Here is a 27459-nt window from a genome sequence, read left to right as displayed (position 1 = left end):
CAAATTAACTCGCGGAATATTATGCTGTTTCTTTTCCTTATTCATTAGATATTCCCACGACGGACAGGAGCGTAGTAGCCAACATATTTGATGGTCTTTCATAAACATACATATGTATATGTACTGTATATATATATATATATATACCTACACATATATACATGTAAATATATATATATATATATATATATATATATATATATATATATATATATATATATATATATATATATATATATATATATATACATATATATCCATATATACTGTATATATATATATATATATATATATATATATATATATATATATATGCATGGTTGTCTATGTATATATATTTTTTCTGGTAAGAAAATGCTTGTGAGCTGAAAGGAGGTGAAATGTTGAATCAAGATGAGTATTTGTAGCGTAGTATTTTATGGATAATCTTGAGTAAAATGGTCGTCCGAACGAAGCAACATATTTATGATTTTGTACTAAAGCTTTAGAATAACCATTTGTACTTTTTTTTTCACTTACTGTGTAAATAATGCAAGTTTTCCCTTTCCACTTGTCACTATTCTAGACAGTTTTTTACGTTTTTATTTCTGTTTTCCAGGTAAGGCTGGTGTAACTGCTGCCGTTCTTTGCGGTGAGAAAAGAGGTAATTTGCTGGATCCCATAGCACTTGTAGCTTCTGAAGTTTGTCTGTACTGTACGTTCGTCTAAGAAGAAAGTATACCATGTTTTACTTTCAAATTACCCAGCGGAATAATCGTGAGGGTTTAGAACGGCGCACCATTAATCTAAATTGACCATTTTAAATTCCAAAAAATAAGCGTTTTAGCAGTCTTGCTGGCATAATCCGTGCTGTTTACGTTTCAAATCCACCTATTGCTGTGAGACCTTCAGATGGTTTTTCTTGAAACTTGGCGTGATTTCATCTCCTTAACTCTTATGAGTTTGAAACCAATAACAACGATTAATTTTGTGTATGAACGTGGCGTTCAAGAGGATGAATTGAAAGCACTTCCATACACACCAGGTAGCAGCGGGACAACACGGCATAAGACTTCCTTTCATTTTCGCTTTGCTGGAGATGTAGGATTAATCATTCGCACGCTGTCACTTCTCATTCAGAACCGCAATTTTGTGCAATTTCAAAATGACTCTGGCAGCAGAGGAAGTAAGAGGAACGGGTAACCAACGTGACTTACATTCTTCTTCGTTATGATGCAAAGTTCTTGTACTGTAGTTAGCAGCTTACTAATTTGAGAGTAAAGTATAAAAATTTTATATGAGGAAATAGAGTAATTTGTTCAGCTTTCTGTCGCACGTTGTCTAATGCTTACAGCTTCGTGGATGTCAGCAGTGGGTGCTTTGCTCATCTTTGGTTACTGCTCATTTGAAGATCACCTGATTCTGTATAAATACAGATGAAAATAGGATCCCTATATTTTCTATCGTTTAAGTATTTTTTTTTAGGTTTGTGACACTTTTAACCTTTCTTTTCATTTACGAAAACGAATTTGAAGAGGATTTTTTCATTATCTGAGCAATATTCACTCTTCCTTATAGGCGGTTTCCTGTAGCGATTCTTTAGTGAAAATAGCTCATTTCAGGCTGAAGTTTTCGCATTATTTCTCGAATTCGGCCAATGATCTTTCGAAACGCCTCTTGTAGAAATTAGTCAATCATCACCTATGTAAATTGTCATGAAAATCTCTCTCTCTCTCTCTCTCTCTCTCTCTCTCTCTCTCTCTCTCTCTCTCTCTCTCTCTCTCTCTCTCTCTCTCGTTAGTGGATGAAGGTGAAAAGAGAGGAAGAAAGAGGAGGTACACAGTCAACCTGAAGCGAGTCAGCTGTCTTGTCCATCGCCCAAAAATAAGCCCAGAATAGCCAATACAAAGATCAAAGGACTCGATCTTTGTTCATACTCTCTCTCTCTCTCTCTCTCTCTCTCTCTCTCTCTCTCTCTCTCTCTGTGTGTGACTTGGGCTTTACTTTACTTTACTTTACATTTTCTCGTTTTGGCGAAGATAAGGTTCAGTCATTCCAATCGATGTGACAATGCATCGCAGTCATTATCATCTACGTGCATTAGTTTATTTCTTTATTCATATGTTTTATTTTCGATTATTTCTTTTATCATTTACTCCTGTACTTTTTTATCCATTTAGTTCCTCTGTATGACTCGTGTAATGTTGCCAATGTTTTAGTATTGCATTTTAACCGCCCTTCACAAATAACCATCACTTTCCCCTTTGGGCTCCGGTCTTCGCTCAGCAACAGCAAGAAATCGGATGAAAGGTAAAACGAGAAGAGACCAAAGGAAATGGAAGAAAGGCAAAAGGCAGCAGCTATGCAGCTGGAGTCCATTGGAGGGAAAACCCCGTAGGGGAATGGTGCCATCAGTGCGCCTCACGTGGTGCACTGTAGGCATTACTTAAGGTTCTTTTTCAGCGTCCCTTCGGCCCCTAGCTGCAACTTCTTTCATTCCTTTTACTATACCTTCGTTCATATGCTGTTTCTTTAATCTGACTTTCCTTAACCGTCTCCTAACAATTGTTTCGTAGTGCAGCTGCTTTGAGGTTTTCCTTCTGCTACACCTTCCAAACCTTGCTGTGAATTTACGTTTCGGCGCTGAATGACCTCATAGGTCCCAGCGCTTGGCCCTCGGCCTAAATTGTATATTCTATCCTATTCTCCATAGGAGGGAACAGGCTATGAATCAGTAGTAAATGTCCACAGCACTCCACTTAAGGCACACTGTAAGCGGACTCTCACGTAGGGTAATGCTATGCAAACTGTGCAATTAGTTCTTTGTTGAGACCCTTCGAACTTCACTGAAGTGTCCAACGACAGAAACACCTATAAACTGTCACCAGCATCAGTTTTCGTTTCTTGGAAGGCAGACCGTCACCCGTTCCAGACTCAGACCAGCCTCAAAAGAATGACGTTCCCCCTATAAAGGTGACACTTTTTGTCTTTGGGTTCTCTCACTTTTATCAGTTCTCTCTCCGATCTCCCATTTCTCAACATTTCCATTATATCTGACGTCGAGTCCCTCATCGCCTTCCTTCCCAGCCGTCCTCCCTCATCTCCCCTCTCTTAGGCCTCCTTATCATCCACCTCACGTCTCCTCCGGTGACCCTAGCGTGGAGAATTTATGAGACACACGCTTAATAGACGATCATATGAAGTGTCCACGGTCTCTGCTCTCCCCAGATTCTCTATCCTATCATCACCCGTCCCCCATCCCCCGTCCCCCACCCCCCGTCTCCATTCTCAGCGCTTCGCCATATCTGTGTGCTCCGGTTATCGATTTACCCTTTCCAGGGGCTGGTCGACCCCTGTGTTCTACAGCCCCCGACTCGTCACTCTGTGGAAGTTACTGAATCAGTATGGAGTTAATATCTTGCGTCGAATACTGCAATCCATTACCTTTCCCTTCTCCACATTTACGCACGAGCAAACGGGTAATAATATTGTACTATGTTTAAGCGTAGTTGAACCAGTAGAATTTTTTCTCAACATCGAAGCAAATAAATGGCTCTTCTGCACAAAGGATATACAGTATGCAGTTCCGTCTCTGTGAAATCTCTGTCAAGTATGCAGGGCGCTTGGCTTGGGTTGTGCATAAAATGATCTGTCGAGGCTGACATCATAAACGCTGTGTTAATCCGGTAATTAGCCCTCAGAGATGTTCCTTGCACCTTGCCATTTTTGCTGGGGCCATACCACCATCCAGTCGTTGAGCGAATGGCAATGCGGGTCACACTGACACTGCAGCAATTCAACCGAGTCTCCTTAGTGAACGTTCCTCTTTTCCGTGTTATTCACACTCACATGAAGAACATTTCTCGATCGACGTCTGTTCCCAGATGAAACAGTCTTTCTGAGACTGTTCCAAGAGGCTGAACGACCACCAGGTTCCTGTCCTTTTGGGAATTAGCGAGCATAGGGTAAAACTTGATAACATATGCTTAAGGTTCTGTGCACTGTACAGCAGGGGCGTTGGCAATGCCATTCGTCATATGCAAGCCAGACTTGAAAGCCTTCGGGTGGTGTGACGGGGAAAGAGTCAGTTAGACGGATGATGATGGATGAAGGTAGCTATGAAACGTCATCCAGCCGTTATGTACGTGACAGTGAGGATGGGTGCCAGGTGCCTCGCGTACACTACCCGTACCATCTCAACTGCAGGCAAGACCATCATTCACGTCCATAGAAGCCCTTGGTCGGAAAATGGGCTCTGCCTTTTATGCTTTACATTTAATGGCATAATCTTCAAATGGATGGTCATGTGTCACGGTCTCGGTTAAAAACCTCAAATAACTGTAATTCATGAACGACCTGCGTCAATAAGAGTGGCGATTTTGTTGTCAGAGTCCATTACTTTGTTCAAAGTTCGACGTGGCCTTGATGCTTGCTTTGAATTAAAGCGAAGATGTGGGGGTTTTTACAGACTTGTTTTTTAATCATATGGTGAATATAGGTTGATTATTGTCCGAAGGCCTTTGTACTTTGAGAATTAGTTGTCTTAGCGAAATAAATCTTTTTATTCAAGCCACCCGATAGCATTCATTAAAAATAAAAGCGTGAATGTATACGAAGTTCTGTCAGTTATACATAATCTTTTAAAACACTTTATTCTTAACCAAGCACACATACATACGGATTCCAGTCTAGATTATGACTGGCCTCATTAATAGAGGTCGGTAATTTTCTGTTCTCACAGACAGACGTACATACATACATACATACATACATACTTACTTACTTACTTAGCCAAGACACCCCGAAGGGAAAATAAAATATTCTTGGAAATCTCTTCTTGGGTCAATTTAATTGGAATCGGTCATGCATATGATTGAAATCATTTCAGCAGACCTGATTGCTTGTGCATGAAGTCTTACTCAGCTGTGGTCCATCGCTAGCAATGGGAGACTTTCATTTCTGATCTCTCTTCTTGCCCTCTTTGAGAGGTCTTTCGTGTCTTTAGCTTCAGAAATAAGGGAAAAGGGTGCTAAGGTGCAAGTATCAACGGATTCATCCCATTATGTATCCCGATACTTGTCCAGACGAGAGAAGGATGAAATGTGTTCTCGTCTCGTAACAAAAACAAAAAAAAAAAGCTCCGTCAGAGGAATGTACTTTCTATGTCACAAGAAAGGAGCGGGTGTGCACATGTACACGTTCAACTCCGAGAATTCAGCCTCCTTGCCTTGATTCAGTTTTATGAATACACATTTATCTTTGGAGGTTGTGAAGAACACGTCTGCATAATACACAAGCCGTAGTTATAAGGTTTTTACGTGAGCAGTCACGCCCTATTAATTCTAAGTGGGGTCCCCACTACTCTGTATTAGCGGCGTGAAGTCAGTTTGAGAGTACGTTTTTCTGACGCGAGCCAGGCTCCCGTTGGCAACATTCAGGAGCAATCTTTGGATGCAGACAGGAAAACGCTTTCTTGACGTCTGATGAGGCATCCCAAATCCTCCATTTACTCATGCTGCCTTGTGATGCTCACAGGAGAAGCATGACACGGCATTCCATGAATGTGCTGTTCGTTTTGCAAGGAGACGATAGATTTCTGTAGCTCCTTTATAACAAAATATAGTGATGAGTGTGGCAGAGGCTTTCTCGGGTGTTGTTGACGATTCCAGTCCGCGCCGTCATGGCTGAATTCCGATGTTGTCGCAGACTATTTGAACGATCGTCTTCTGCCTTGGTTTCCAGATAGCCAGTCTCCGCCGTTCTACTTTTTGTCGTTCTTTTAAAGAGAGGAAGAAGGAGAAGCAGACGCAGACGAAAGAAAGAAAGAAAGAAAGAGGCGGTGAAGGAGGAACGAAAAGGCGAACAAGAGGGTAAGAAGAATGATGTGGGGAGAGGAAGGGGGAGGTTGGGGGGGGAGGATTCCATCTCACTGGTAAACCTTTCACTGTACGTAGGCTACGTGTTGCTTCATGGAAACGTGTCCGAGTTGAAATGAAAAAAGAAAGAGAATAAATGTCGTAATGACGAATGCATGTCCATCTCTTTCGATGCCCAAATATGAAACATAAAGGGGTTCTTCAGTGGTCTCTCCTCCTCCAATTTGCTTCATATACTGGGGAAAAAGTTCTGTCATTCTTTTACGTGATCCAGTAACGGTAATATGATGTTATAACTGTTCAGTTTTCAGATATGAAAAGCTCTCTCTCTCTCTCTCTCTCTCTGTATGTATGTATGTATGTGTATGTTTGTGTGAGGAGAGTGAAGACAAACTGAAGAGGCTTTCAACTTAGCTTTCTGAAAAGTTTGCGGAAAGCAAATTGACATGAATTGAAAGGGTCAGAAGCTTTAGTGAGAGAGAGAGAGAGAGAGAGAGAGAGAGAGAGAGAGAGAGAGAGAGGATAAATTATTGGGTGTTCAAAATTATGCAAGCTTCGTGGCATGCATAACTTTGCAGACGAACAGGAGTCATAATAAAACTGCCAAAGTTTCCACATATTCGTAGATTTCTATCTCACATGCTTCTGATTTAGTGTTGTGGCTGATGCGTTCAAGTTGAAGCTTCCGAAAGAAGAGCAACCCTTCTACAGTTATGTCAAGCATGACGGAATGCTCCGTCCGGTTCTGGATGTTTTGCACAATTAAATGTGCTGATAATAACATCCTCTCCCTAACACCGGATCAGTTTTAACATTGGATTATTGTGCCCCATCTTCTAATTAGTCTCTCAACAAGGAATGGTCACGTGATTTAAGAATGGACAGGCCAGTGATAGATATGAATCTATTATGTATATATATATATATATATATATATATATATATATATATATATATATATATATATATATATATATATATATATACTGTATGTGTGTGTGTGTAGGTATGAATCTGTTATATATATATATATATATATATATAATATATATATATATATATATATATATATATGTACTGTATGTGTGTGTGTGTAGGTATGAATCTGTTATATATATATATATATATATATATATATATATATATATATATATATATATATATATATATATATATATATATATATATATATATATATATAATAACAGACTCATATCTACACACACACACATATATATGTGTGTGTGTGTGTATAAATCGCTCCATTCTCTGTTCCTCAATAGTATACCAGGACCTAAGGTGATTGAAAATAACCTCTCTCTCTCTCTCTCTCTCTCTCTCTCTCTCTCTCTCTCTCTCTCTCTCTCTCTCTCTCTCTCGTTAGTCTTGTCTCGGATCTCATTCAATCGTGATCTGTTTGCAAACTTGTGAAAGGATTCTAACTCGTTCCAGCTGCGCCCATTCTCCTGTAGAATGTCCTAGATGTTACCCTATGCGAAAAAAATATTAAAAACGCGACTTTTTAAGTTTATATTCTAGAAAAAGTGTCATCGTCTAAAAGGAACTGAGAGTGGCTAGAAATCCTTGACAAATAAAGTTCATCGTAAGAGTGAGGTATTATTCAATTGACATTCTTCTTCGTGAATCTTTATTAATGTTGCTGTTATTACTATGATAAATATGCGTCACATGTTGACCACTAACTCCTAATCTGGCGAAGCCTCAGTGCGCAAGCGATAATGTATAAATGCAAAATAATGAAATCATTAAGAGTGCATTCATGCAGATTCCATTTGAGCACAAGAGATGTTACAACAAAACTATCAAACTTGCCACGGAAACTTATCCAGGGCAAGAGGAGTTAACCTCTCCTATACACGTTCCGTATGTTAATGGCGACAAGTAACACTGCAAACCAGACGAAGAAATAATACCTTTTTATTTGGTTTTTAACTCTGCTTTTTATGATCTCTCACTCACACTCGAGCGCTAGTAAAAACTTCCCCCGGTATTTCTCGCCATCTCCCACTCCGTTGCACACGATCCTAAATATCTCCACCTTAAAAATAACGTAAATGGGCCAAATTATGGGAATCCGACGCCCCCACCCCCTACCTCTCTCTCTCTCTCTCTCTCTCTCTCTCTCTCTCTCTCTCTCTCTCTCTCTCTCTCTCTCTCTCTCTCTCTCTCTCCCGTTCTAGAAACGCGAAACATCTTCACAGAAGCGAAATAGGGAAGGATTAAGCAAGGACGTAGTCTGTATTGTTTTAGTTGAAGTTATGAGCTCCATAGATTTTATGTGGCCGCCTCTCCAGGTCTTCCCAACCGTTTCACCATCGTTTAGGTAAGAAAAGACGTGACGATGAACTAGAATTATAATGATTTCCCTGTTACGCACAGCTGTCGTTCGTTTCTTACGAAAAAAAAAAAAAGTCCTTGTTCGCGCTTTCTTTATTCGAAAGAGTGAAGTGACAGTAAGCGCCACTTGAGTAGAATTGCCGTTGATAACGGTCGGAGAAAGGCGATTCGCCAAAATACGTCTTATTTCAAGGAAAATGCAGTAATTAATGTTCTTGTTACTGGTCTCTAGCCGTTACAAATATCACGAAAGGAAAGTCTTGTGGATGAACAAGCTGGTATTGTAATAGTTTCCTTTTTTTCTTGATTTGCGTGTGAGTGACGGCAGTCTCAAAGCTGTACTGTATGGCCTCAGCAGATCTGTTTTCAAAGGATATATACTTTCTCCCCGAAGAAACGTGTTCACACCAAATCCCTCTCATTTTCTCGAAGAGCTTCGATATATCAGGCAGAGACTTCCCAGTTCTTGATGGAAGTCTTGTAGAAGAAGCAAAATGTTAGTGACTGATGAAGCATTTTGCATTTTCTTCAGAATAGTTCGGTGTTGGAATCTCGCCATGGATATATCTACTTTTACCGGGCGTTTATTGCTTAGTTTTCCTTATTTCTTAGTTCTTATTTTGTATTGTAAATACGCTCAAAATTAAATCTAGTTTCTAGGTGACAGATGAATATTTTTCCTCTTTATAATATACACTCGTTGTCTGTTTGTCGTCAGGGAAAAGTCTCCTTTTTGCTTGACATTTGTTGTTCATTTTTTTTTTCTTATTTGTGGCAACTCTCGCGTTATGGGTGTTCGTCAGTGGCCTTCCTTGTATCTTTCTGTCCTCCTGACTGCCTATTACGCGTGCCTCCTGTTCGTGCCTGTGTTCGCTCTAATGACTTTGTTTTCTATTAAAAATTTCACTTCCATTTACGAAAAGATTTTGGACTCCAAGGTATTTGCTTTGAGGAAGAATGCTTGCTTGCTTCAGTTCCATAAACTAATTTAAATTTTACTTTTTTTCTATAGAAAGGGATAACTCTTTCTCATCCTATGATTGAGATATATATATATATATATATATATATATATATATATATATATATATATATATATATATATATATATATATATACATATATGTATATATATGTATATTTATCTGTTTGTGCTTACACGTTACGCAAACTGCGCGAGCAGTATCTGAGAATCACAATTTACTTTTGTTAACTTTTGCGTAACGAAATTGTTATCGCTGACTATTGGGGACGAATATTGTCTTGGTCTCTGATCGTTGTCGGTTGTTGGTAAAATATATAATGAGAGGAGCATTACTCCTTTTCCTGTTATCGTACTTTTTGCCGGGTCCCCCGGTCCTATCCGCGCCCACGTACGAAAATGCTTGCTACTTCTCCCCTCGTAAAGTAAACATATCAACGCCCTGTTTCTTGCGTGGCTCGGTAAATGCTCAAAATTACGCGCTGACATTTCATGTTTCACACCTATTACCCGTCGGGAGTGTAAATATGCAGCTCACGTACCTGTAGTTTTTCTCTATGGCATCGAGAGCGTTTCTCGCAATACGCGAGTTTTAAGATGACAGCTGAAGGATGTACTGTAAAGTAGTACTGTTGTTTTTTTGTCTTTCTTTTCGTGTTACTATCAGAGACGGATGTTCGCGTCTCTGCGTATATAATATGTATGCCCAAATGCAGTATGTGTGAATGTCTGTCCGTATGCGTGCTCTTGAATATTCATTAAAGCATATATAAGCACATGAATTATGGAACACTTTGCATTAAATTGTCTAGCTCACAGTCAAGATTTCATATTTTCAGGACTCTTTTCTCGTCCCTTGTTATGTTTACTTGTGTTATATGCACACACACACGTATATACACACACACACACACACACACACACACACACATATATATATATATATATATATATATATATATATATATATATATATATAGTACAGTGAGTTTCCTTATGCTATTGCAATAAGAATGGAAGGGGCGGGAGTTGGATTCGTTCTAAGCAGAGCCTCTAAAAAACAAATATCATAAGTAAGCAAGCAAGTAAGCGGGAGGCGAATGGAGATAAAATGTCGACCTCATCGTTTCCCATTGGCAGATCCAAGCTCAGTAGCCGAGGAATTCCGACCTATTCATCGTGCATGAGCTCTCTCAACCATCTGTGAGAAGCCTCCTTTTCAGACGGTCCTTTTTCGTCTCCATCGGTTTCTGTTTGCGCAAGAAAGAAGGACTCCTTCTGTTTTTGAAAAAAGTGGATCTGAAAATGTACGAGGCGACCTTCGTTTTTGTGGTGAATATAAATGATGAAGCCGGGATCCCTCAAGGGATGCTCGATGACTAACACTTTTATTTTATGCTAATCTCTCTTTCATCTAAAGCAATTACTCAGAAATCGGCATCATTACATATAAAAGTTCTGAGCATTTTTCAGTTCAGTGTTTCTTTTATCAATTTTGGTATTAGAGTTTTGAGCATAACATTGAAGGCATCCTACCAGACTTAGCCCCAGTGAGCACAGCCACTTCCTCAAGTGTATTTCGGTGTTTGGTCTCGTTTTTCGGTTTCTTTCACACAGGATAAACCGTCGGATGCTGCTTGCATTTCACTCCCAAGGGTAGACCTTTCGCCTGTGTCCGCATTATGAAACAGCTCTCCAATTGCATTACATCGGCAGTCTGTTCAATGAAGGAGGCATCGTGATTTGGGAGAGTATGCGTTTACATTCCCGATTTTATGACATGGATGTGTTGTTACTTGGCTAAACATTTTCGGGGTGAACATACATTCTTTAATCTTAAGGAAGGCAGCTGAGAGACGGGAAACCCGGAAATGGGTTTCATCTAGATACTCGGATTTGTAAAAGTTGACCTGTCACTCACGAGGGCAGGGCTCCGCCTACAAAACACCTGTCAGGTGCAACTACTTGGTTTCCATCGGTCACAGTCTTGCTAGGATTTGTATATTGAATTTCTATCACGTTTTATCAGCCCTCTGAAGATGGCTTAACAATAATAAGCAGACACTCGTCAGGATTGACAACCGCTTTTCATCTCTTCTCAGAGTTTGTTATATATATATATATATATATATATATATATATATATATATATATATATATATATATATATATATATATATATATATATATATATATATATATACTAGTTGACCAACCCGGTGCTGCCCGGGAAAACTCAGAATGACAACTAATAAACTCTCTCTCTCTCTCTCTCTCTCCTGTTAACACAGTTGTTCAAATTATATTGCCCAGCATTTTTGACATTTTATATTTCATCCCTTTTCACCCCCCCTATCCTATCGGGCTGAACTTGGACTTACAGGGCATCAGGAGTGTCACTATTCATCTCAACGACCTCGAAAACTGGATTAAACACTAATATCTTTCGTTTTCGGTTATTTTATTTTTCACCCCTTCTCACTCCCCCTTCCCTTCCTATCAGGGCTGAATTTGGACCTAAAGGTCATCAGGAGTGTCACTATTCATCTCAGTTAACTCGAAAACTATGGATTAGAACATTAGACACTAATATCTGTCGTTTTCGGTTATTTTTACTTAGTAACCCCCTTCCCACACCCCCACCCCTTTGGTCCAGTGATGTCTTACCCCGACAGTATTCTTTTCCAGATAATAAGTTATATGTAAACCAAGTTTGGTTGAAATTGCTCGTTGCATTTCAGAGTTATGCTGGAACAAACACACATACATACATACATGCATACATACATACATGCATACATACATACATGCATACATACATCCATTTTTGCATATATAGATATACATGTAAATATATATACCTATCTGTATCTATTTATATATATGTACATATGTATGTATGAATAAATGTGTATATATACAGATATATATATATGTAATGTATATGTACAGTATGTACAGTATGTATATAAATATATATATGTATATTTTCTTTTTTACAAGCGAGGATGTTTTTCATTAATCCTCTGCCTCAAAGAGAGCCCCAAAAGTCGATGGCGACTGGCTAGCACAGTTTTCTGTAGAGAGCTCAGCCGATGGGACCAGAAACATGGTGAATTCCGCCTGGGGAGGATAAAGCAGGATTAACCTCTGGCAAACGTCCGAAGAAGTTTTGACGTTTTGGAAAGGCAAGGACAACCAGGACAGATATGAAGAATTGCTTCACCTCAGTAAGCTGCAAGACAGTGCTGCTGGAGGTCTGCAGCCACCCAAACCTGAGATCCACCCTTGTGATGACCAACATTGTCACCCCCAGAGATTTAAGTAATCTGGGACCGGTGTAGTTTAAAGGTTTGAATTTGGAAGTGGCGTGGAAGCCTCTCAATATGACTGCTTTGGACACTAATGGCAGGCTGTGATGGGGAGCGTTGTCGCCTTTGGGACTAAAATGGTTTGCAGATTAAAATTCAGAGGAGGCGTGAAACACCTCGATATAAACTGTGCCGGACGCAGAGTGGCTGCAGGCTTTAAGGACTCTCTTTGAGCCAGAGGTATAATGTAGAAAACATTGAATACGTTTGTAATGAAAACTATATCCCTGCCAAAAAAATGATGTATCACGTAATTCACTGATGGTTGAGATGGTTTCCCTTCAAAACTAAGTAATAGCAACAGAAACGAGAGTGCATCGATTTTTGGTTTCTCTTTTCCCACAAGCTCACCAGCATGTTGGATATTATTCAGTATGAGATGACCAAGAAAGCTCTGTGCGCATTCAGAGTTGCAGACACCCTCAAATTAAGCAAAGAAAACATCCCATTCTTTCCATAAGTTATCGGCGTGTCGGTGCTCTTAGCTCTGTCGTGTGCGTCTCTCATCAGGCGGTCGAAGCAGCTTTCCGGGAAAATGACGTAGCTGTCAGTTCCTGATTCAAATGGCAAAGAACAGCAGCTGTCGGCCACATATTTCCATGCAACTGCCTTGTCGGCCTTGATTTGTTTTGTACTTTCAGACTGACAAACGTAAATGCAATAAAAGAAAGGCCGTAACCGGGATTTGATACTGTTAAATAACTTTTTAAAGGGTACGGCCTTGGTTTTTTTATTTAATTTTCGTCCGTCCCCGTTGGTACTTATTTACTTTTTTGTCATCCATATTTTTTTTCTTGTTTTCAGTTACTAGTGTATGAATATTCCTTACTGATAGCAGCAATGTGGCTCTTGTTCAACAGGTCAAAAAGTAACAATGTGCACTATATTCTAATCCTTTCCTTCTGAAAAACGCTTTGAAACTATCAAAGCAATGCTACCAATAGAAGGTTACCATGTTTTAGAGCCGAGACTTGTTCGCTGTGTTCAAAATTGCTCGAACGGCATTGTCTTCAGAGAAGGCGAATGATGATAGTAGTTGGTCTTGAATGATCTCTCGTGTCTGTGTGAATGTATCACGTTTTAGTTCCCCTGACTGAATATACAGTACATATTTTTGGGGCATTATGTTAAGAGTAATTTGAATTTGACGGACTCAACAATCGCCTTAAGTTTCTAAAAGTGATAACAAATGCTGTTTCAGTAACTGGAAAAGCCTTCTATCGAGAAAGAACCAGAAGGTTAAAATAATTCAATAAGCTGTCAGCTGTTCACTGTCTGTTGACCTAAGCAGAGAACTATGTACGTAATTGTTAGTGGATTATAGTTATTCACATCTGGGTCGATGTGTGTCATGGGGCTAGCAACCTCATCCCGAATGACTAGGTAAGAATCGGATGGTTAAAATCTTTGGAGTCACCCATGCAGGAGAAAAAGTTGAATAGGAGGAACATAATTATGCATATAGAAGTAAACATACGCGCACATTACACACACAAACACACACACATATACAGTATATATGTGTGTGTGTATGTATGTATATATATATATATATATATATATATATATATATATATATATATATATATATATAAAACGTGTTTGTGTGCCGGTATACAGTAGGTACATAAATACGTGCATAGAATATTCTCCTTTATATGTACATTTATACATTATAGTTACATAAATGTAGTACTGAGGAATTCATTTGCCCTGTGTTGTCTTACAAGGGATCAAATTCCGAAGCATAACTCCCTAATTGTCTAAAAGGAGCCTTTTTTGCTTATCGCTTAATGACCCACGCGCTCTCTCTCTCTCTCTCTCTCTCTCTCTCTCTCTCTCTCTCTCTCTCTCTCTCTCTTAGAGCCGACGTACATACAAACTGATAAATATAATTATATATATGAATAAATAGTTGTGTATATATATATATATATATATATATATATATATATATATATATATATATATATATATATATATATATATATATATATATATATATATATATATATATATATATATGCATAAGATTCTGTATCTGCAGGTGTGACTCGTGTCCATTCATTTTTTATATGTATGTGAGTATCCGAAACTACAATTGATTTAAAAATAACCATTACTCGACTTCGGTTATGATTCGTTAAATATTTCGCAATTACTAACGATCAAAAAATGTTAACAAGAGGAAATGCAAAGGAAATTCTGCAGCAAAACTCGAGCAAAGAGAGGCAGCTAAGCGCTTGGTGAAATAAAATACGTGGAAAAAAGAAAAAGAAAAGAAAATTAAAACAATGAATGGCTGCAGATGGTTATAGAGACATTCAGTGGTGTGTTTGTATTTGTTCCGAGATCCGACGAATTGCAACAGTATTGGATATTTTCAGCGACGGTTGATGTTCGGATGCATCGGAGGAACCTCAAGATGCCATCAGGCAACAGGTTCAGGCTCTGTTGCACGAAATCCTCAAAGCCTGGCCACTGACGGAGGCGAGGAAGCAGGAGAACAGAGATACGAAACAGCTCCCGAAGGAATTACTTCCCTGACGTGCGTTGATAAATGTTGGCAGAGCGCCTCTCTCTCTCTCTCTCTCTCTCTCTCTCTCTCTCTCTCTCTCTCTCTCTCTCGGAGTAACTAACTGTTTTCGATTACTGTTGGCATTGCCAAGTAATATATATCCATTCCAAAATCTGTGTACACTTAGACCAGTTACGCCTTGTATCCATCTAACTGTAGAATATCTATGAATGCATAAACTTTCGCACACGCGCTCGCTCACATTCGCGCATTTATTTGCACCGCGTCGTTTTCTCGAACGGGGTGGCTGAAGAGAACAAACAGCATATTGGTCACTGCCACATTCATGCGTTAACAACTGAACCATGGTACCCCTTTGCAGAAAGGTAATGTATGCTCATTCTTCTTTGAAGAGACCGAAGGGTTGCGGCTGACCAAATCAGGATCAGTTTTTGCAAGAAAATATTGATGGGCTTCCCTTCTCTAGTTACAACAGACATTGTAAAAAGTCTGACGAAAAGACCTTTAAAAATCACACGGGAAGACTATTCACATTCAGGAAGAGAACGGGACAAAGAACTGAGTGTCCGATCAAACCGGTTCACTACTTAAACCGAATATCTATGGACAGTCAGTCATGGAGAATGTCACAAATGAGTCAAAAACAAGTTTCTTTCTTTGTGCGCCCGCAGGAAGGCACACAAGACATGAAATGTCATTCATTACACGTGGTGACTCCGGAAGGTGTGAGACTTGTGGTTTTCAGTGGGTATTGATGTGATAGGCCGCTAGCGGGTTATTTACAGTATATGTTCAAAGGGCCTTATGTGCTTACAGTATTTGTGTTTTCTGGTTTGTCACCCATTCTTTATTGCTATATATTTCCTAATTTAGAACAAGAAAAAGTAGGGTTCCTAAGATACAGGAAAGGGAATTAAAAAGCATTTTTCCCGCACGCGTGTAGTGTATATAAAAAATATAAAGAAAATGAGACCCAGTTTATATTAAGGAAGTTTCATTAAACTGCCAGATGACGTTTGCCACAGACCACCTGAACTAAACATCATGCTGAGGGAACTATAGCGAGAGCATTGCTATGCATAGAGATGAATTTACCTCTCTGAATAGTTGTCGTCACTTTGAAAAAGGAAGTAGTTTTGCATCACACTCACATTCTTGTGAGAGACGAGTGAATATTGCTGTAAAGTTTAAACTTCGAAAAACCAGGCTCACGTTTACAGCAGACAAAAAAATCCGTTTAGAATTGTGTCTGAGATTTTAATTGCCTGGTTTTCCTTTAGCCACGACTACTTGTGAACCGTGATCATTAGGGTCTCATTACATACAAGTTGCTGTTGAACTCCGCGAGGGTGAGAGGCAAAAAAGGCCCACGGAAAAACACCACTGATAAATTTGTTGGCCAATTCATTTTCGGCGCTGCCTTCGAATCCGTGAGGCTTCTTACCTGGCCATGGTCACTACCATCCTTGTCACCCAATCGCTCATCCGTGCGGGGCGCCCCGGCCGGTTGAGGTTACACTTGTACTAAATGGGTTCTTGTACAGTTAAATGACATTATCTGTGCATGTACGTACACGCGCCCACACACACACATATGTATATATATATAGACATACACTTATGTATAATGTATCTCTGCGTGTGTGTGTGTGTGTACGCCCAGTTCCTTACATTTTTCCTTGTGAAATAAGTTTGCAATATGCAACTTGCGATGGCCCGTTGAAAATCTCCTTGAGATATTTCCTCAGATTTCCCGTTGTCGTAGGTTCTCATGGCATTTCTTTAGAGCTTTTTTCTTTTAGCGAGACTTCCCTCGGCGTCCTCACAGAAGATTTTAGAAAAATAGACGTAAAAAAGAAAGAAAGAGAACTACACGGCCGTATCCAGCGGCGAGACACAGCAGCCTTCTTCTTCCACTTCTGTTTCATCTCACGAAGTTTGTTTTGAGGAGGACAGACGAGAGACGTCTGGGCATCGAGGTAGGAGCTTGTGCTCTTTCCCCTGTTTATTCACGTCTCCTGTCCTCCTGCAATTATCGCCGTTGGTCGCCTTTCCTGTTTCCTGAGTTGGTGGGGGTACGCGGGTTTAAATATATCGCTGTACTTTTTATTGGGCCTAGGACATGGGGCTCAGCCACCCTTCAAAAAAATTGAATGTGGCTGTCACCCACAACGGAGCCCACTGGATTTCGTTTCGTCTCTTTTCTTGACAGCACTGTCCACCCGTTCTGCATCAGTCAGGCTGATTTCCGCTTGCATAGCGTTAGTTGTCGGGCTGACAGCATCTTTGCGAGATAGACATTTTCAGTATGGTTTTGTATTTGTTCTCGTCCAAGAATTTTCTTGTACAGAGAAGGCAATGGGTAAATGCTGAAATCATTACAGAATCATAATTCAGACAGGATACGCATATTACTAAACTGGATTCATATGTTTCCATTATAATGATAAATGATATCAAGCAATTTATAATTTTGAAAAAACATTATCCAAGCCTTATCTTTACTAGTGTTGCAAAACTATGCCAAGCGATATTCCTCTGAAGAAAGATATTTTCACTAAAAATATTAAGTCATTCCTTTTTATTTAACGCAGTCGGCGTAAAAAAATAAATGTACAGCTAATTAATGTTTTGATCCACTTGTCGTTTACGTTTAAAATCTTTCCAGCACTTTTTCAGGCATAAAGGAAAGTATTTCTTCCAAAGTGCCTCAATGCTGATAGTATGCAGCTCGAAACCAAAATTCTGCGGACCAAGCAAAATGAAGACGAAGGTCTTTCCCTTTGATGACCGCAGGAAATCCTAAAGCAGCAACATTTCAGCCTTTAATGTTAGTGAAATAAATGATCGGCGTGAATCCAATTGCATCCAACATCTTCGTGAAGGCGCTTGCCCCTACGGGAATATGGGGGGCCCGGGATTGTTTGCGTTTCGTCTACACACTGTGGCTGTTATTGTTGTGGATAAGCTGTTCTTTTGCAGCATTAGCTCTTGTTCCTGGAGCAACCCTGAATTGGCAACCTGATGCGAAAAAAAAAAAGAAAAAGAAAGTCCTTATGATGTTTGAATGAAAATGATGGTATCAGATAATTTATTATTATTATTATTATTATTATTATTATTATTATTATGCAGCAGTAGTATATCAGTAGTATAGCAAGACCGCTGCGCCAGATTACTCATATATATATATATATATATATATATATATATATATATATATATATATATATATATATATATAAAATCATCAACACACAATCACGTGTGGAACAGAAATAAATTTCTGACTCACGTCGGGATCGAACCCAGGTCTCTCAGGTGGAAAGCAAGGGCGTTACCCACTGGGCCATACAAGTCTAAAAGAAGTCGGAACCTGAGAGCAACTGCACCCAAGGAATTACCTGGGCAAGCTAACTGCTTGCATACCAGCGAGTTTTCCCCAACTTCCCGACTCAGCAATGACCCAATGGACAACATTTCATTCGAATTATCCCTTCTGAGTGAATAAGATAGAAATTGGGAAAACTCGCTGGTATGCAAGCAGTTAGCTTGCCCAGGTAATTCCTTGGGTGCAGTTGCTCTCAGGTTCCGACTTCTTTTAGACTTGCATGGCCCAGTGGGTAACGCCCTTGCTTTCCACCTGAGAGACCTGGGTTCTGATCCTGACGTGAGTCAGAAATTTATATATATATATATATATATATATATATATATAATATATATATATATATATATATATATATATATATATATATATACATATCTATATCTATATATCACATGAGGAAAGAATGAAAATTGTTAAATAATACCTGCAACTTCAAAGATAAGGTGAACTGCAAACAGCATATGAAATGGGATCCAGAAACAAGAAAACCTTTCCTGTAGTTGAGTGAGTAAAGGCGAGGAGAGGAAACCCGGAACAAATTCAGGACAATTTTTGTCGTGACAGTCGCCTTATTTAGAGTGGTATACGAGTATATTAGAACAGAAGCTTGCTGTTCTGGTGACTGTGATTTGCCCCAGTTAAATCCTTGTATATTTAGATATCTTTGTTATTTGCTTCCTCCTCAGATTTCTCTCTCTTTCATTTATGTGCTCTATTCAGTGGAAGCTCGCTTTATTGCACTAACAATGGTGATGAAGAAGATTATGAAGAACAACCTCGTTCTTGAAAGACAAAGATGAAAAGATTCGTACACAAGAAACAGGTCTTATTTACCCACAGTAGTAATGATAATTTGCACCTTTACCAAATGCCAGACAGTGTATTGTTAGAGAACATTTTAGGTCATTTCATGTTGCCGGGAGATCAAGAAGATTTGTGCCATCAGTGCCGTGGTCAGCGACGGCACTGCTTCATTCAGTTCTTCTCTCAACACAAGAGGAAATGCCTGGCCGTGAGATGGTGGTTTCCTGAACAATTTAAAGGGCTCATTTTTGCGGCGTTCACTTCTCACCCTAACTTGGTTACACTATTCGATTCCGTCATCCGCATTGTAGTAGGAGACTTTCCACTGAATTACATCTTTTGGGAGTAAGATTTAAGGATTATTTTATTATACCATTTCTCTCATTTCTCCCCTAAATAGCCGTGTCACTTCTGGAAAATGCTTCGGTGAAAATAGTAGATATCGCTTATGTTGCTCCCGAATGCTTCAATCAGTGCGTTACTCGGAGATGATGTGACAAATTCTGGAGGACATGAAACGAGCTACGAAAAAACGATCATTTAGAACCACTTTTCTGACGCATTTCCAGAACAAAAGGAACTCCACATAACACACATACGAAGTCCTTTAATAAAGTAACCATTTACGAGCCAATTCCGATAGATTATGATGATCTCGGCAAACGTGGTGGATGAGGTGTGAGGCGCCCGAGGAATCCCACCAGCAAAGCCTTCATAAAACTTCGAGGAATTTTACACTAATGACCACACTTTACAACCAATTTAACTCGACGCTACTATCATAAAAGAATATTTCAACGCATACACCCTCCCTCACTCACATACACTCTCCCCTTACTCGACTCTCTCTCTCTCTCTCTCTCTCTCTCTCTCTCTCTCTCTCTCTCTCTCTCTCTCTCTCTCTGGACAACAGTCAACCCGGCCTCTCCCCTTCTGTCTCGCGCTCTTACTTTTTATGCCTTTTCTCTCTCTCTTTTTTTGTGTACGTTCCCATTCTCTTGTTAGCTGGCGTCCCTTTTCTCCTCTACCATTTCTTTGTGTTTTCATATCACACACACACACACACACACACACATATATATATATATATATATATATATATATATATATATATATATATATATATATATATATATATATATATATATATATATATATATATGTGTGTGTGTGTGTGTGTGTGTGTGTGTGTGTGTATTTGTATATATATGTAAGTTTTTTTGTACGTATAGGTTTATATATATACATATAAATATATATACGTGTATATATATATATATATATATATATATATATATATATATATATATATAAAATAGGAATTATGATAATTACAATTACATACATATCTGGTAAAAAGTGACCAATAGATTATTATATATATATATATATATATATATATATATATATATATATATATATATATATATATATATATATATATATATATATACAGTATATATATGTATGTATGTATGTATGTACGTATGCATGTATGTTGTATGTATGCATGTTAAAGGCCATGACATTCAATGAAAATTTTTCCGTTGATGCAAAGAAATTCATCTTTTAATGTCCGTTTCTGTAATTCTCCATTTTCCACTCGGTTTGCAAATATCCCCCGAAGACGGAATGAGCAAAGAAATTTTTGAAAAGTACCGCAGCATCGTCTTCATCCATCCTTCAGACAAGAATTGACCAACGAATGAAAAGACCCAAAGGTGGGGAAGCTCAAAGCCTTGCACTTCGTTAACTTCACAGCTAAATTTTGTGCCCAGGAAGATATTTCAAATCTAGTAACGGTGTACGAGCGGGTATTGTCGTGTCTTGTTTGTTGTATGAAGGGTTACTCAGTTTACCTATTGTAAGCTGCGTAGTTAGCTAACTTAGGATACAAAATATAATAAATACGTCTAATGCTAATATAGAGTAAATTTCTCTCTCTCTCTCTCTCTCTCTCTCTCTCTCTCTCTCTCTCTCTCTCTCTCTCTCTCTCTCTCTCTGGGCGTGAGAGTGTTTTTGTGTACAACGGCTATCCTGAGTAATTACGTGATGCAGAAAAGAAAGAAGTTTAACGAGAAAGCTCCAACGAGCTCCTGAGTAATGAGGCTTTACCGAGTACTCTTTATTTAAATGTAGAACAGGTGATTGAATCACCTACACCTGAGTCTTGATTCGCTTGGCTCTTGCAGTGAGAGACTGGCGGATGAAGAAAAACAGCGTTGGAGAAGGGAGAATGAAAAAGAGAGAGAAATTTATACACCTGCGTGATTCGTTTTGTCTGACCGTTTGTTTGAAGTTCTGGTAGCATTTTCTGCAGTCACGATCATCCCTGTACCTTCTGAAAGAATCAGGTGTCTGGGAACCAAATGAATGACTTTCTGGCTTCATTTGGGGCTAACGTTTAATAACGACGAGTCCAGTTTCAAAGGAAAACGTTTGCCCACTTTTCCGTGATGGATTTTCCAGAAATTTTTGACTGGCCCGTCCTAGGTCACCAACGCTGACTTATGTATAGCAAGGGGAAAAAAGCCCTGGAATAGAATTTGACCAGCCTTCACCGCTAAGTTTTCATCTTTAACGTTAAACAGCGGCCCCTTATTGCACAATGGGGCAATAGCCCCCTTGCAACATGCCATTATAGGGGAAACGGCAGCAGCCTTCCCACCTGTAAAAAAAACCTCCTTTAATCACTTCGGAGGTACAATATGTCTGTGGCTAAAGGACTAGATTCTGCGATCCGTGACTCCTTGGCCATAACGTTTATCTCGGCGCAAGGAGAACGGGCCTGGTCCTTAGTTTAATCAGTGAAATAAAATCATTTTACACTTTTAATAGAAACTTGATTCTCGATTTTATAACATGTCATCTATCATTATCTTTCAGTTACTGCTTTTGTAAGAGCAGAAGCCAGAGAGACGGGAAGCAGAGGGGTGGGGGGTGGAAAGGGAGGTTGTAGGTACTGCAGAGCGCACTTGATCTCTGCCGAATACATTATTGCCGCAGCATCCCATTCAAAGTCATCTTTAATGTGAAGGACAGACATCAATTTCAAGGCAGTATTTCTCCCCATTTCTCTCCTGTGGAGGAGAGTTAACCGCAAATTGAGTAATATCGAGCAATCTTTGCTTTACAGAATTATTCATTTAGGCTGAAGTTCTTTTAAAAAGTTTACTTTTTCGATAGGCGTCCTTATACTTAATGGTGTTTGAACTTTCTATATCGCCAAACGTTAATATTTGTCTTGTAAAAAAAATTAATAATCGCTGTGTCAACTGAGATGAGTTTCCTTTTTAATTAATCCCGTAAAGAAAATGTATATAAGATAAACTGCGGAAGGAAATTCGTAAAAATTACCGCAATAACACCGAATGAATAATTTTAAAGTGGATTCAGGGAAAGCAAAGCGAAAAATCACACACGGCAAAGGTCTTCGCTTTTTGTCAGTTATTGTTATATCATGAAAACCTCCTATTTAAGACACTCTCATTTTCCTCCACGTAGCGTACACATTCTGCTAAACTTCCAAAACATGTCCTCAAATGCTGGAGCACACAACCGCATTTCGAATGCAACGCGAAGGTTTCGGGAGTGATGAATGTGAGCGTCAAGTTTTAAGAGACATATTGGGTTCCCTCTCTTCAAATGGGACTCTGTACACACTTCGATTTGGCTCCTTTGCTTTGAAAGCGACTCTGCTCTTCTTAATGTGTAGGAAATCAGAGCGGATTAACGGAGTAGAGCGTCACTTGGCAGCCCAGCTGCCCAGGCGACCTTCAGCCAAGATTCGGTTATTCATATTATTACGAATTCACGTGGGGCACTCATTGTTTCGATGTAGGTTAAACAGCGCTTTAGAAATCTATATCCAGGTGATATGGGTGAAATGAAATATGACAAATCCACATTGACATTTGATGGTGACACTCATTAATAGTGAGTTTAACCCGCTGAATCAAAATAATTCGATCAGGCAAACAATACACAGCTCAGGAGAGACGAGACTAATGAACCTTCCCCAGTGAAACAGTATGTCTTTCATTTCTTTATAAAATCTGCAGATTTATTCCTGTGATTCCTTCGAGAAAAACCATTGAACAACCGTGTAAGCAGAATAAATTCTGTATGATATTGCAAATTGTCTTAGTTTGGGTATACTTCCAACATTGCTTTCAAAAATGCGTTTGATTTAATCCGTCATTTTCTCACAGTAAAAAATGAGAACAAGCTTAGTCGGCACAGGACCCGTAAAATAAAAGCTTTTTAATGAAGCATTTGATTTAAGGCTTGAATCTTAATATTTACATTATCTCCGATGCAAAGAAAATGTGTTCATTTTGACAAGAGAGATATTATTCTGTGATCGCCCTGAGATGCAAGGAAGCGTTACATGGATAACTTTCGTGAGATCGTCCAACCCACAAAGCTACATATCAATAACAGTAATACTACAGCCATATTCCTTATTGTTATTATCAAAACACGTCAACATTCTGTGTGAAGTCATGTTATATCATTTTACCGTTATTAGACCTTTCCGCGGAATTACTTTGACAGCTCCGAAATTTGTAGTGCATCCGGATCGCGGTGGGAATAGCAGTGCGTATTTCAAAGCTCTGCTTGTGCCGTTGCAGTGTGCTGCGGTAGTAGCTTTTAGCGGAGAAATTAACGTCCTTAACCACTGAACAGCAAAGAAGTAAACAGACAAACAGTTAAACAGACAGACACACATGAGCTTAAGGGGGGAGAGGTAAATTGTGGAAGAGGGGCCCCCTTGTGGCGATTGATGGCCTACATGGAAGAGATTGGTGTGACTCCTGCGCTTGTTTGCTCCGTGGAAATCGTTAGCAGTTAATCCCCGCAGTCTTGGAGTTTCTCGATAATGATGTAAGCCAAAACAATCGAGAGAGAGAGAGAGATTAAGCCTTAATGAAAATGGAGACGATGGACTTAAACAACTCTCAAAGTGTGCGCAATCTTTTTAGTTTTTTCTAATTTTATTCTGCACCCACGGTTCGTTTATCTTTCATGTATTATGTTGAATGCGTCTAGTAATGTTTTATAAGTATCACGAATTAGAGGTGTTGATGGATATGAAAACGCTATGGGAAGCCTATGTTATTTGGCGTTTAAATCTGCATTTTCTTTCATCAGTGTCATAAATTCATAATTGTTTTGAAAAGGAGACTGTCTGCTCGAGTTGCACTGCAGAAGATATATAGCACGTGACTCTTGCATCTGGGTCAAGATGCACTTTTTACTTTCTTTCTTTCTTTTCCTTCTTCTTTTTCCTTTCTCTTGTCATTCTCTCGACAGCCATCCCTGGTTTTCGTAGCTCTCATCAAACTGATTACCTTTTTCCCAAGCCCGGATAAATAGAGGGGGTTTGGGTCAGGAAGGACATCAGTTCGTGAAACGTCTCCCGAAACCAGTTATGAAATGACCCATTCGGTGAGTGTTAGAAACGTCTGGAAAAGGCTCATTGAAAACAACGACCTCGATTGGGGATTTAGCTTCCATAATCCCCAGATATTTTACCTGATATTTTTAGTTGTTTGACTTGGTTACAGATGTGTGCAAGCTCAGTTACTGTAGTTATACCCATGCACGTACATATTGTAGATCAGATCTAATTTTCATTGCAGTTTGATTTCTGATTCCGAACCTTGTGCTGAACGTTCAGGAATAGCCGGTGCTTTTTAAAATTAAGCCATCATACCTGTGATTACACGAGTCATCCACTGCTTTCCTATCTACTGCCTTTAAAACGTTGGAATATTCTTCCTCCCTCTGTGTTTTCTGACTTGCAGCCTTTCTTCCTTCAAGAACGAATGTTTAATGCTTCCTACGTGAAGCTCCTTCTTCCTCTCATTCGGTCTTTTTTTCGAGCTTTGGCTAGGAAAGGCAGTAAGTTGTGTGATTTCCACAACACCAGCGGGGACTGCTGAACGGGGTGAGAAGGTAACCCTAGGTTCCGTCCAAGTAGCGATGGCAAGGTCGCTCCGCAAAATGAAAGTGGCAGATGAAAGTGAATTCCTCCCCACAGCCCCTCAAAACCGGAGGCGCACTTGACATGGTATACTTTACTCGTGTTCTCTTCTCTCGTTCTCCTTTTTGCTTTCCCTTACTTCAGATCGTAACTACTGTATACTGCCAGGCTTAGTTAAGGGGGCAGGAGCTGAAGTGGTCGTAACGTGTGGTCGGTCAGTTGGTCCTAAGGCTTCGTCAGGGGAATTTTGTTCTCTCCTCAGGGCAGAGCATTCAAGATATAAAGGGATGTAACCTTTATATCTTGAATGTACAATGGAAGGAAGGAGAACTGATCTCTCCAGTTGTAGATAATAATAATAATAACAATATTATAATGATGATAATAGTAAAACTGGTGGTTATATAATGCTGGGTTGAGGGTTGCGTCCAGCTCCCTCACAGGAGTCCATCACCGCTCTTATCTTAAGAGTCCAGGGCCTACTGCGGCTTCCAGTTTGCCAAGGTATCTGTTCCTTCAGAGATTTTAGTTGGTTGTGTCTAGTGCCTGCCCCCATAATTGTGGGCGTACCTTTACTGGCATATCCCAATTCAGTGTGCAGGTCTTGGTACATCTCTCTCTCTCTCTCTCTCTCTCTCTCTCTCTCTCTCTCTCTCTCTCTCTCTCTCTCTCTCTCTCTCCTACGAAATCTGTAAGTGATACTGTGTTATTTGGTTTTGTCGATCAGTCAGGTCTGATCGATGTGCACCCTGCCTGTCATGATACTACAGTCCTAGACTTGTTTTGCCTGCCCGTTTTCTACTACCCCCCTCAGGATAGTGTTCGTAGTACTTGTTGCTGCATCTATCTGGTAATTTTGCACAGACTCCACTATAGGGCTTTCGCCAATGCATCATGTCTCTATTTATACTGGTTCTGTGCTAGGGATGGACATTAGCTTGCAATGTAGTTAATGGTCTCCTCCTTCTCATTGCATAACCTACACTTGGTCGGGATATGAGTTCCGTCTCTTGCTCTTTGAGTGTACTTTGCTCTTAGGTCCTGATGTTGAGCCGCTGTTGTCATTCCTTGTTTCTTTTGCGGTCCCCCTCTGGAGCCACTGCCAATTTTCGTTGCCTGACAATTCTTCAGTTTGTCTGTGCTATTCTTTTATTCTGTTCTTTGCTGTTTTGTCTTCATACACTTCTGGGTCTTTATCCTCCTTATTCAGGTTTTTCCTCACATGCAGTTCTTAGCCATTAACTCCTCACATGCAGTTCTTAGCCATTAATTCTCTCTGACCCTCCCTGGCCGCTCTTCTTTCGGGTTGATTACTGGCACTGTCCTGGTGTTCATGGCTTTTACCATGTTTCCAAAGTTGATATTCGATTCACTTATTATTATTATTATTATTATTATTATTATTATTATTATTATTATTATTCGACGTAAATTTGTGGAATCCTTTGAGTTTTTGTATTGTGGCCATGGTCATAGCCGTTGCAATGCCAGTTCTAATAAAAAAAAAATCAGTTGGTTACATAAATTAATAAGCCTTCAATAAAATTACTTCTTATGGTATAATTATTATCTTTTCTCAAGTTTCACTTTATTTGACCCCCGACATTTGTATTTCTGGTTTCCTGGTCACATCAAGAACGTGAATTCTAGTGGAAATAAAATGAAAGGCGGAAACCAAGCTATCGAGATAATAATAAAAACGTATTTTATATATATATATATATATATATATATATATATATATATATACATATATATATATATTTATATAAATATATTTGTACAGTATTTCTGTCTTATATTTTAGTTATTATTTTTTTATGCATTCATAGTAGCAGTAATTTAACCTTTACTGTACATGCGTGATTATTAAGCAAATTATCTGGTAGAATCCTTTTAATTAGTCTGCCCAACAATTCAGTGCTTTTTGATCCAATAAGCAGATATTTATTCATTATTGAAAACTAGGAATTTGTAATGCGCCCCCTAAACTTTTTCCACGGCATTTTTTCTTGAAACGGTTTGTTCACCATGTTTCACTCCATGTCACATGAATCCTGATTACTACTCTCACATTAATGTTTTTTTTTTTGTGTAACAATACAGACTTTTCATTGGAAACAGCAAAGCTGCTTAACTATCACACATCCTCTAGATATGTGACGGAAAA

The 27459-nt window shown here is 39.1% G+C and overlaps 1 protein-coding gene across 6 annotated transcripts in view; it reads left to right on the top strand.

Annotated features, from left to right (window-relative positions):
• LOC136847643 (protein vestigial-like) overlaps positions 1-27459 on the top strand; it is a 145985-nt gene that overhangs the window by 91626 nt on the left and 26900 nt on the right. For 2 of the 6 annotated variants that reach the window (XM_067119378.1, XM_067119372.1), the window contains one exon: positions 599-643. The exons of the other annotated variants lie outside the window; for them this stretch is intronic. In XM_067119378.1, the coding sequence (XP_066975479.1) occupies positions 599-643 (45 nt within the window). The remainder of the gene's footprint in view (positions 1-598; positions 644-27459) is intronic. 6 annotated transcript variants of the gene reach the window in all.

This window comes from Macrobrachium rosenbergii, chromosome 17 (genome assembly GCF_040412425.1).
Source record: "Macrobrachium rosenbergii isolate ZJJX-2024 chromosome 17, ASM4041242v1, whole genome shotgun sequence".
Taxonomy (NCBI): Eukaryota; Metazoa; Arthropoda; class Malacostraca; order Decapoda; family Palaemonidae; genus Macrobrachium; species Macrobrachium rosenbergii.
Note: the sequence above shows the minus strand (reverse complement) of the source record. Positions and strands in the feature narration are given on the sequence as shown.